This window comes from Tenebrio molitor, chromosome 1, assembly GCF_963966145.1.
Source record: "Tenebrio molitor chromosome 1, icTenMoli1.1, whole genome shotgun sequence".
Classification (NCBI taxonomy): domain Eukaryota; kingdom Metazoa; phylum Arthropoda; class Insecta; order Coleoptera; family Tenebrionidae; genus Tenebrio; species Tenebrio molitor.
Genome location: NC_091046.1, coordinates 5,512,410 through 5,525,037, shown reverse-complemented (window position 1 = coordinate 5,525,037; position 12,628 = coordinate 5,512,410). Strand labels below are relative to the sequence as shown.

Genomic DNA, 12,628 nt, shown 5'->3' with positions numbered 1-12,628 from the left:
CAACGCGTGTGATGTCTTCATAATCCGCCACCGGCGCTGATTGGTCAGGGAGGCGGCGGAGGGCAGCGCTCGCTTGTTTCACGCTGATGCGATTTACGCTAAATGCAATCGAGCTCTACTTGTGGATTCTCCTCTATTCACCGGGTCATACTCGACTGGCTCCTGCTCCTCGTCCGGGATTTTTGCCCAAACGAGGACTTTTTCAGCTCCTCCGGCTTTTTTCTCACTCGCGATTTTTCCCGCACAAATCGATACGTGGGAAAGGCGGCCGGATGCCGGTTAAGTAGAACTAATCGGATGTAAACGCTGCTTAATTCATAATGTGTGGATGACGCAGAATTGTTGCACAAAAATCATTAAACAATATGAGCGTGGTAAAGGCGATTTTTGGTTGAATTAGATTGACTAGAGGTGTCGGTGAATGAACTCCGTGTTGGCAAAAAGTCACAGTTTAAATATAATTTATACTGGGCGACAAGAAAATCACACTTGCCTGTTTTGTGAAGCCATTCATTTGATCGATTTCATTTCTTTTTTGTTTGTCCCAGTCTATCCCAATGTAAAGACAAATTTTGCTCATAATTTTTTTCTTCCTCGAGATTGTAAGCCTCGGCCGCAAGCGGCCTCGGCGAGAATTTTTCTCTCGGTGGGTTAAAGAATGATTTCGCGGCCTTGATATACAAATAACCATTAATAAAAAATATACTTAAAAAAGTATAAACCAAGCAATTTTCATTGTTTTTGTTTTTGGGATACTGTTTTTACCTTCAAATTAATAGGTTCTAAGTAAAATGACTGTTCTATTTGCTTGATTCATCCATTTCTTTATACATACATATATCATTCCTTACAATTCCATCCAATACTTGTTTTCTTCTTCATTCTGTTAACGTCAACCCATGTTGTCCATTTCTTTCTCGAATTTATTGTTTTATTATTTCGTGTATTAATATTTTATTAGAATCCAAAACCAGTTTCCAACAATATCCAATTCATTTTTAATAAAACAGAAATAAATACCTTTATTATTTTTTCCTTTTCCTCTTCATTTCCATTTTACGTTTCCTTATTTAAAATTTAATTTGTTTTCTAATAGTTCTAATTTTTCTCTTTTTATACAGGGTTTTTATATACAGTGTGGAAACCACTTATGGAATAAATTCAGTAATTTCAAAAATAATGACATTTGTCAAAAACGCTGAAACAGGTCGATTTTTATTTCTGATGGTGCTTATTTTAAGTTGCTTCACTTGTTTATGACGTCATCCATTTTTGAGCTATGACGTCATCACCATTTTTTTTAAATGACAATACTGACTTTTTTCTTCTTTTTCTGATAGACCTTACTACTAACTAAACGATTAATGAAAAAAATTGGTACCTTAGATAACAATTTTTTTGAGAAAATGACAAATTTTACTTTAAAAATTTAAATTAATTTTTAATGTAAAAATTTTAATTGACCTTAAACAGAAAGAAACAAATATCTAAGGTTAACAATAAAATGTAACGCAAATGTTGAAATAACCCCCCGCTAACTTTTCGCACTGTACACCGCGCTCAATAATGTCAGGGCTGATTTGTTCCATTTCAGCGCGAATTCTCTGTCATAAATCTTTTAAATTGTTTGGTCTATTAAAGTAAACCCTCGATTTTAAATAACCACATAGAAAAAAAAATAAGTACATTAAAAATTAAATTAAATTTTTGAAATAAAATTTGTTATTTTCTTAAAAAAAAATGTTATGTAAGATACCAATTTTTTTCATTCATTGTTTAGGTAGTAAGAAGGACTATCAGAAAGAGAAGAAAAAAGTGGGGGTTGTCATTTAAAAAAATTGGTGATGACGTCATAGCTCAAAAATGGATGACGTCATGAACAAGTGAAGTAACTTAAAATAAGCATTATTAAAAACAAAAATTGACCTGTTTCAGGGTTTTCGGCAAATGTCATTAGTTTTGAAATTACTGAATTTATTCCATAAGTAATTTCCACACTGTATGATTCATGAATCAGGTATGCTGTGACCCCATGTATTTAAATGGAGACACAGCCTTCTTGTGAATCAATCATTTATAAAACCACGTGGTGTGCTTTGGAATGACATTTGCACATTTAAATATGATATGACAGTCCAGAGCACTCTTGATTTTAAATTTATTTGATTGCTCAATATAATAAAATGATAGTACTGAAAGCTTCTCATTCTGTTCTTCTTTCATTTCTTTTCCATTTTACTTATTCTTGGGTTTCCCCTCCCTAATATATGTATTTCTTCTTATTTTTCTATCCCAATTTTTTTATTTCTTTTTCTCTTCTTGTCTTATTTATTTGAATCCATTATGTTTAATTTTTCTGTGAGTATTTTTTACCCTTAACACTTTCCAATAATGTACAAAAATTATTTAATACAAGAAATAAATAAATAAATTCTTTCCTTTAGTTCTTCCAAATCATTTCAAATCATCATTCTTATCGTTCAACTTTTGTAATTTTGTTTCTTAATTTTTTCTTGTTTTGTTGTTTTGTATTTTCTTTTCACCTAATTTACTTTCTTTTTCAAAATTTGGTTCTGTTCTGTTTTAGTTATTAACTTGATTCAGCCTAGGATTTCTTCAAAAGAAATTAAAAATAATTTCAAGAAAACAATAAACTCGTGATAAAACACAGAGAAACAAAACTATTTCATTCCTACTATCTCTTGTCCTTCTTGTTGCTATTTTCCTCCATTCCTTTCTCATTCTTCGTTCATTTCATTTTTTAATCATTCTGGGCGTTCCACATTTTCTCTGTTTTCCACAGAGTTTATTTAGTTAGTGTTTCTTTTGATTTTTCACATCCAAATTTTTTATATTTCTATTTACTTTTTGTCCATAACTGTTCCGTCTTTTTAAACTGATTAACATGTTTTTACACTAATCCTGCTTAACAAAGATTGCTTTCGTAATAGTGTTACATGTTTAGACCAATTTACTTGAGTTAAGTGGACAAAATTCTCTTTAGAAATAATATAATGCGAAATTGATACCTCCGCACAATATAATTAACACAAAACTGGCACAAGAATAATTGTAGTTAATAACAAATTCTGGTGTCATAAATTATAGCTCCTGGATGGAGCAGAGTGAGTCATAACGTAGATTTTTGAAAGAACGATTTGAATAATAATGTTTGAACGAAAGCTGCAGCTCAAGTTTGCAAAAGAAATCAGTGTTGTAAAATATGGGTGGCAGTCCCATAACTCAACTAAATGCTCCGCTGATGAAGTCGTAAGGAAGCGGACATGAATTTAACAAGTTACATTTGACCGGAACCGGAGCTTAACCGGATTTCAAGCTGGACTTATCCTTTATCTTAAGTTCTTGGTTACTCCTGTCTGCAGACCCTTAACTTGAGAAACTACTCGTTCCTTCGCAATAGACAATTACCACGGCTATTACGACTCCGCCATTCACTAGTCGAATATATTATCATCGCGCTTTTGCGACCTAGAAAAAGCACACCTGGAGGAAGACAAAACCGACATAATTAAATCCACCCGTCCTTGTCCCCAGTTAATAAACGATTTTCAAATATGACGAAATCAATAGAGAATTCTCTATTAATTTCAATTATGACACTCCATTCAAATTCTTGTTGATAAAACAACGAGCATTGTGGGTCGATCCTGAAATAACCATCGAGTAAATAACATTTTAGCCGAGTCCACAATTTTGAGCGATCCGGCTTTTGTGATGGCGCCGAGTTCGTTTGTCTGGCCGGGGTGCATCGGGGAAAATAGTGAACACGAGTAAATAGGTTGTGTTGAGATAATGAAGAGGGCGCTGTCCATTCCAGTTAAATCTGTTGTGAAGTCGTTATTTTGTTCCCTTGTGAGTACATCCTGAATGAAAATTTTCAACCGGACACTGAAGCTCACTTGTTACTCGTAAAAGCACTCCGATTGCATTAATGCCGCTTTTTGTACACTCCGCCAACTGACACGCCGTTATTAATCATTTCCAGGAGCCAAACTGGCATAATTACGAAAGAAACGCCCTCACCTGGGCGTACAATCGCGCGAACTCAGCTAAGACGCGATTTGTACGAGGCGCAGCCTGGCGCAGTTTCAAGGTCACACAAGCAACTCAAAAACATCAAACATTGTCATAATGTGATGAATTACGTTAGAACAATTTGAAACCTCACTGATTGTCAATCTACAGACTAAGAGAATTGACAAAACACATTGAATATAGCTAAGACATGACTTTCGGGCGTCACAGCTTGCTTTTTGTGATTTTGGAGAGTCACAGCTTGTTGAAGTCTTGAGTTTCGGTCGGTTGGTCTGAGACTAAGAGGGGGGAATGAGGTGGTGCAGTCTCCGGATAATGTCTATTGGTTAATTCGGAATCGCTGCTAATCAATTAATCTCCCAAGTCTGACGTCAGAGGATGAGTGATGGTTAATCACCAAGTTAGCGGGTATTGTAGAGTTGGTACGGTCCAGTGGCGTCATGCTGTGAAGAGCCATCTTCCCAAGTGAGCATAGAATTTCTGACAGATGTTTACTTATTTTGATTAATCTGTTGTGACATTTTCATTATTTCATCGAGCCGTAATGATTTGATAAATTCAACGTCCGCATCTCCGCCATCATTAATTTAGCTTGTTTAGTCCAGAAAACACAACAAACATAAATCCTTGGTAGTCGAGGAGCGAGGCTCGCCTCTTCAAACAACAAAAAACCAAACATAAACGTTTCAACCGCTCACCTTTGTTATCGTTTCTGACATTTAGATGTTGCTCTTTTTGCCCCTCAGTATAATTTTCACCCTAATACTTCAATAGGGATAAAAGCCGTACAAGTCAACTGAATAATGAACATCCCATCTAGACCCCATTTCGTTGCTTTCCGCCGCTAAGCGAGAAATCACAATCGGCTCCGGTGCGCGTTTTCAAAAAACTTGAAAACTCCGCCGTTCCCGGATTTAATTCGGAGGTTGTCGGGGTTCCGGTCGGGACTACTTGTCTGGTCGACTGTTCGCCAGGACGATGTTATTGCGATTATATTGACTGGTCCATGGGGAACTCGAAGGGTACATTTGAAATAAATCGACTAGTGTTGTATAGTGAAGTCAAGCATTGTTATGCTAGTGATGACCATTTCTGGTCCCTTCAAAGCGAATTCAATTTCGTTTAACAAATGAAACAGTTATTTCGAATGTGTGTTTAACAGCACGGCTCGACACCAATCAGAATGCGATTACGATTTTATTCCAAATTGTCATTTAATATGTTCGAAAATCGCGGTCCTGCCGGGTTTTATCGCACAAAATAAATCAGAGTGGCTGTATAATATTTAAGAGAAGTGAAATCGGCGGGAATGGTGCATAAACACAGCCAAACTGGCTGAATTTAACAGTTGGAGTTTGTTTTGGACAGATGGTTGAAAAGTTATGATGCTGGTCCAAACAAGCATTTTCAGCTGAGAATAAAAAAACATTTTACAACGGAAATGTCTAGAAACTAATTTTTGCTCATTTTTAAAAACAAAATTGGAACGTTAAGAAAGAAAAAAAATTCTTGAGATTTGATCTAAATGAAATGAATTAAACTAAGACATGACTTAAAATCGCAACAACTTTTTTAGTATCGACAAACTATTATTATTAACGTCATATTTTTTTAACAGTCACAGTTTGTTGAAATACAAAGCTGCACTACAGAATAAAAAAGCTTATCTTGACATGTATTAATCTAAGACAAATATTTTTAAAAACACAGCTGGTTGGCTTTGTACTTATTTTTTTTTTGCCAAATCGGCATTTTTAGCGAAAAAAGAAATCGCCGTTTATATTTATGAATATCTTGTTAATATAAAAAGAAGATATAGTTGAGAAATAGTAATTTTGTCGACTCATATTTAATATGAATAATGTACCTTAAGATGAGTTAAGCTAAGATACGACTTCTTTAAATCACAGTTTATTGAGATCATTTCGCTTGTCAAAACTAAAACATTTTTTCACACCCACACGCCGCGTTAATTATTATTATTTTGTTAATTACAACAACGGAATAAAGCTACGACATAATTTTGTGATACACTGTTTGTTGAAATATGAAGTTTCGATTGTTGTTTTTACAATCCTGTCAATTAATACGACATTGTTGGTCACTTTCAGAAGAAACAATTGAGAAACAAATTAGACGTGTTTTTCTTTAAAAGCTAAGACATGATTTCTAAAGAACACGGTTTGCAGCAATTGTAACATAAACACCGTTCACGTTGTTTCGGCATAATGGGAGGCCATGATTAATTTTTTTAACGTTGGTCACACTGTTTGATTTCCGTCACTAAAGTGCCTGACATGCGGACCTGTCAAAATGAACATAACATGTTGCTGAATTCTCGCGATGTCTGAGCATTCTTCTATTGCAAACTAGTAAAACTGACAACAATGCACTAGGCATTGACGCTATTTATAACCTCAAACTTAGGAAAAGTATTTGAGAAATGAAAATGTCGACGACTCATGTATAATACGAATGATTTATTTTGGAAACAGAGCTTATTGAAGCCATCGTCGTTAAGACACAGTTTTGTTGTTTGTCGATTGTTGTTTTACGACACTGATGATCATAAAAAAAAAGAATTTGGAAACTACTTAGACCGTCTTTGTCTTTAAATGAATTAAACTAAGACATGCCTTCTAAACAACACAGCTTGCCGCGATATAAGATCTTAACTGAGACAATTACATACTCGTATTTAGAATCCATCGGAGTGAGTAAATTAATCAATTCTAGATTTTTTTTTTAATAAAAAATGTTTGAAAATCCCAGAGATTGATATGAATGTTCAGTTCGCCTCAAATGTAACAATTTAGTGCAGAAAATGAGGTATTACAAAAGTACAATTTCGGGTTAAATTAAATCTTCAATGGTGAGAACAGAAACGTCGGGTAAAAATTTGGAAAACCATTTTTTTTTTGTTTAAGTAAATTTATACCTATTATACACTGTATAATAAAATATCATTTGAAATTATAATGGCATGATCGTCTATTGTACTGTCAAAATAATTTAGCTTAAATTTAATAAAAACAAATTAAACCAACGAAAATATTCTACCTGACGCTTTAAAAACACTTTAATAAATACAAAGAGAAGTTTGTAGCTAATAGTACATTCGTCAATGAGCGTATAATGATGGCTATTATTCAAGAGGATGACAATTCCAACACGAGCCGAAGGCGAGTGGTGGAATCATTCGAGTTGAAGACTATACTTTCTCCACGTCTACACCAAGAAAAAACAATCTTTGAAAATTAAATTGATTAATAATATTTATTGTCGAAGCAGATACATAATCCAAAAGACAGATCAATAATAAAATAAATACGTAAAATAACTGAATATAATAATAACATGTTAACTAATTAATTATAATTAAGTATTCCGTTTTCTTATATTTAATTAAACCTGCAAACATTATTGTTAAAAATATTTAACAACAAATTTTGTCTTATAATTGGTGGTCACAAATTAAACATTTTAAAATATTCCTCCATCATAAATCTTGAAAACTCAAGGATGCGAAATTTTCTTTGCGACACCATAAATTCTGCGCAGTGTTTTCTTTCTGTTGGCTCAACTTTGTACCAGAAACAATCCATTTGGCAATCCATTTCTTTCCGAAAATCGTCCCCACGTTTGTCGCACTCCGTTGGTAAATCCGTACGGCTTTGGTGCGGAAGTAAAGTTCCGGAGAGGCAAAACCGTCCATCTCAGAGCGTATTGTCAAGTGAACCGCTCAAGAACACTGCAACAAAACAATAGACCTGGAATAAGTTCGCCAATTGTCGATTAAATTGCAGGATTACAGTTTCTCCGCATTTCGCGGATCGAATCGACATTTTCCATTATCCGACAAGACAATTGCTCACACTTCGGAATTATTGCGACACTCCTGCAAGAGTCTCGCACGTAAACACGAACGAAATTTTGCGTCGTACATTTACCATTTTGTTGTTGCAGATGAAAATAGAGATATAAACGGACATCCGGAGGATGACCTGAAAAGACAGCGATCGCAGTATAATGGAGACCAGCTTTATTCAAATGTAAGTAAATTGCTCTCATTAAAATTGAATTAACTTTGAATTATTATACAGTTTTAACCTAACTAGGTGACTGAGTAAAAACTTGTCGTCAATATTAATGGTGTTCGCGCCCGCTAGGTGCAACCATGAATTATTGAACGCTGGAAATTAGGCAAATTGGATGTTTTTCAGTGCATTTTTGCCAAATTGGCACCAGCCGAAATGCTAATTCCTTATCTGAACCTCTGCATTAATTGCACTCGGTGCATCGAATCTGACAATCTGTCGCGCTTTCAGCTTTGGTCGAGTAAATGGAGCATCAAAGACGAGCACAAGCTGCTCTCGGAGCTGGGAGGAGCAGGAACAACGACAGGACAAACAGGATACTACGACACACACGCAGGATTCCCGAGCGTGGGGGCGGCGAGTTCCGCGGCGGACATCTACGACACCATCAACACCATGAGCCAGGCGACGTCCCAGAATCTGTACACGCCGCCCCTGGCGGGCTCTCTAGGTGAGTGTGACCCTCCTCTTTTCCTTTGATTTTTTGGTGGTGGTGGTCGTCCAGATCGAGACCCAAATTAAGGAATAATATTTAATTCAGGGACCAGTTCATTAACTCCATTAGCACCTATCACTATGCATGAGATGAAACTAGAATCCACTAGGATAATGGACCCCGCAATGTCCCCTTACCACTCAGGTGAGACCACTCGACAATTCGAATATTGGTGGAGAGGTGTCGGTATTTTCGTACATATTGCTAAATCGCACCTTAATGACAACACGCCACTGTACTATAGTGCTTGCATGCCTTTACACTTAAATTCGCATGTTTTTATGTCCTATTGTGTACATTTCATTGCATCATTTGGCATTGAATCCTCTAATTAAACCGTCTCATTAAATATCTACAATCTGCCCTTCCTTTGTTCCCATACTTATTAGCTTTTTGTATTATTTGCTGACATGTTTTGAGTGTGAGGTTTCCACAGTCATGACCTTCCCTCTGTTTGTCCATTAAAAGTGTTGATGGCAATCTCTTTGTCGCCTGTTCCCAAAACAATTGGCGACAATTATTTGTCCATTTTCAATTAAAACACCGAAAAATAAAGTCAAAATCACTAGTGAGGAAAAAATATTTTCTCACTAGTGGGCAAAATGTAATGTTTTGAGTGTTTGTCGATAGAGGGCGCCAAATAAGTTGTACTAAACGTTTTTTAATCTGTTTTTAAAACACGTTATAAATATGTATTAATAACAAAAGCTGGTCTTATTTTTGACTAATTTAAATTTTTAACCTTTTATTTGGATTTCAATTGACGAAAAAACGTGAAATTGTTATTATTAGAAGTAAATTCAACACGCAGGAGCAAACGTTCATTTAATCGCTCGTCCGGTTGGGATCCTCATCTTCGGCTCGGACGCCCAACTTCTGTTCTCGTGATTAAATGCACTACTTTGCTCATTTGTATTAAAAATATTTATTTTTTTCGAAAATCAAATATCATTTTGTCATCCACGAAAAAGAACCTGTAGATCTAGGTCCTAGATTATATATTGTGATGTATTCGTGTTTTTTTTTTTGTTATACAGGTGTCTTCGAAATGCATGTCAAAAAAAAATCGGTAATTGGTAACGATAAATAGAAGTTAAATACAAAAAAAAAATCTAGTAAGACTTTTTGTTATTGAAATATAAAAAGTTGAAAATTTGCTGGAAATTTCCAGTACGCCACTGAGTTGAAGTACTTGAGAAAAAAGAAAAAAGATACTGGAAATTTCTTTATATCTTTCTAATATCTTTCAACTTGCATACCAATTTTTTGACGTACAAATTTGAAAGATACATAAATTTGAAATTACATTAAAAAAGTCTTATCTGAATTGTACCTATCTCTGCGGTCATCAAAAATTTAAAAAAATTTTTTTTTTGATATTTTGGATTTTTATTCCATTTTTTGATGTCACATACAATTTTCCTGGACACACTTCATATCTTTGGCCATAAACCAAAAATAAAGTACATGTTCAAATTTGCAAAAATCGTACATTTTTGAAGTTTCATTTCAATTTGCAGACATTACATCTATTTAAATTAAATCCTGTGTAGTAATTAATTAACACACTTTTTCAAAAAAACGAGAGTGCGCCTATGGACTCGATCGCCCTAATTTCTACTTTCTCCATTGCATGTCTTCCGCTTAGCATTTTTCGCAAATCTCTGTAACAATCTCCACACACAGCATGTCCCGAAAGTTGCGCATCTAATGTTTTTTGATTTTTGTGGTTTTGTGTGCTAATTTTTTGTTATTGCATGGTAGCCGAGACTAGCTCACCGTACAGTGGCGTGGTCGGTCTGGGGGCGGTAGTAGACGGGGCCTCCCCCGGTTTACCACTAGCCTTACCCTCCGAACCAGGAAGTCAGCCGGCATCGCATACGGGATCACCCGATCCGACCGCATTGACCGTACTGCAGCCATCTAATGGCTCCAATCAACACTACTCCACCATGTTGCCTAGCTTTGGCTATTCCACAGGTATAAATCGAAACCATCACCAATCTCTTGTCTATGTCCTGGACCCATCTTTCGAACCACCGCAAACCTAACTGTTCCCGTTTTTCGCAGGTACGGCTGTGGTACCGGGAACCGATTACGCCTACAGTACGGCTTACAGTCAGTACGGCTCCGCTTACGGCACCTACGGCTACGGAAGCGCCTCCAGCGGGTTACTCAGTAAGTAAACAGTGAGTATTGTTACCTGACAAATTTTAAAAAAGAGATTGGAAACGACCAGTTGCGTCACACTAGATAGCGTCCAGAGTTATTAACATTGAAAAGAATTTTCCACTTTGCATGAAAATCGAGACTCTTGCATTCTATTTAGATTATGTCGATGCAAAATTTGATTGATTGACCATTGTACCACTTCTTATTATGCATTGTTTCCCCCGCGAGATACAATCGCTTGTATTCTTCGTCATAACTTTATTGCACTTGTAGATGTCCTATCGCGTGTTTATTTCGGGATCCAGATTGCTGGAAACAATAATGACAATTTAATCTTGCCAGGTGTATCGCACAAAGCGAACAATACAGAGGCAATAAAGAGAATCTCTGTGGAGCAGCGAGAGGCTCCAGGACAAGGAAAATCCTTCTAGACCTGGACCAGAGAAAGAAATCTTTTGGTACTGACAGTACCACTGCTGATAGTAGAGTTAATGTTTGATTGATTGCTGGTGCGGTACCACCATGGTACCACGGCACCCATTCGCGCCCACATCCTGATAGCGATTGGTATCTTGCTAACGTGGTACTTTGCCCTTTGCAGACGCGCCGTACTACTACACAAACAACGACGCCCCCGTGAACAACCACCTGAACTGCCCCAGTTCGAGCGAGAACGCCGAACAGAACAGCCGCTCCCCTCTGGCGGCGACGAGAGCAAATTCTTTGGCCTCCGCCAATTCCCCAACCGAAAGTGGAAGTGCTTGCCTGAAAGCCGAAACCCTCTACACCCACGATCTGAACCTGGGCTGAGTCTGGACCAGGATCTGGAAAAGTCGGAACATTGTCGAACCAGTGTGGATGGTCGGAAAGTGTATAAGTGTGTAGATATTTTAGTTTAAACTAGGTAGAGAAAGTGACTTGACAAATTTGTTTTGTTTAGAGGCAACAATCTAAAACACAGCAAACTGAAAAATCTAATGTACATTGGTCTCAGAATACTACGAAGGATGTTATTATTTATTGCATAATCATTTCACAAATGTTTTTTATTATTATTTCTACAATATAATATATTTTATATATTTAGCGAATAAGACACACCAAAGAGATGTTTTAAGGATTATGTTAATGTCTGTGCACTTTATCATATCATGGAATAATGCGCAACGAATTCCCGAGGACTGGGCGAAGTCATTGCGCATTATCTTTGTGTATAGTTTATTTTATTAGATACTTACAACAATTATTTTGCACCACCGTCAATGATTACCTGGCAGAATAACAAATCCCGATCAAAATAACGATAAAAACAAATGAATAAAAAATACCAGTATCTGTCAACTAGTCAGAGAAGAACGTACTTACTCAGATGAAATTTATTTGTGTTCTCTGCAGCTAGAAATCGTCGGGTTTGATGCACACTTGCACGTTCTGAAAAATCTCAGTGCATTGACACCAACAATAAATTATTATTATTATGTAAAAAATTTCGCTGTGAACGGGCAAATGTGCGTGAAATTCGGATCGAGCGCTTGATTAACCACCAAGTGATTAGTCAAGGGATGATTACGTAAAGTATTATTTAAAAGAAAAATGAAGTAATTTATTATATTTTGTAAAATGTGTAATAATATACCAAAGAGACAGCACACTTATCAACGCTGTTAAGGTATTGTTAAGTATTGTATTGTAAAATGTGATAGGCCCACATATTTCAGGCCCCGTCTTGCCCTTAAACCAACCCTGTCACATTCACTCATAGCTGTAGGCAGTTTATATTTAGAAAAATAAATGAAACTATCAATTA

General features: G+C 36.1%; 1 protein-coding gene across 7 annotated transcripts in view; it reads left to right on the top strand.

Annotated features, from left to right (window-relative positions):
• The window catches only part of sv (shaven), a 124,340-nt gene extending 111,712 nt beyond the window's left edge, over positions 1-12,628 (top strand). For 4 of the 7 annotated variants that reach the window (XM_069052596.1, XM_069052610.1, XM_069052604.1 and 1 more), the window contains 6 exons: positions 8,023-8,108; positions 8,385-8,604; positions 8,695-8,793; positions 10,414-10,629; positions 10,720-10,827; positions 11,423-12,628. In XM_069052596.1, the coding sequence (XP_068908697.1) occupies positions 8,023-8,108; positions 8,385-8,604; positions 8,695-8,793; positions 10,414-10,629; positions 10,720-10,827; positions 11,423-11,631 (938 nt within the window). In that variant the 3' untranslated portion in view covers positions 11,632-12,628. Of the gene's footprint in view, positions 1-8,022; positions 8,109-8,384; positions 8,605-8,694; positions 8,794-10,413; positions 10,630-10,719; positions 10,839-11,422 lie in introns of all 7 variants that reach the window. The other 3 variants (XM_069052640.1, XM_069052649.1, XM_069052620.1) reach the window with 3 other exon arrangements.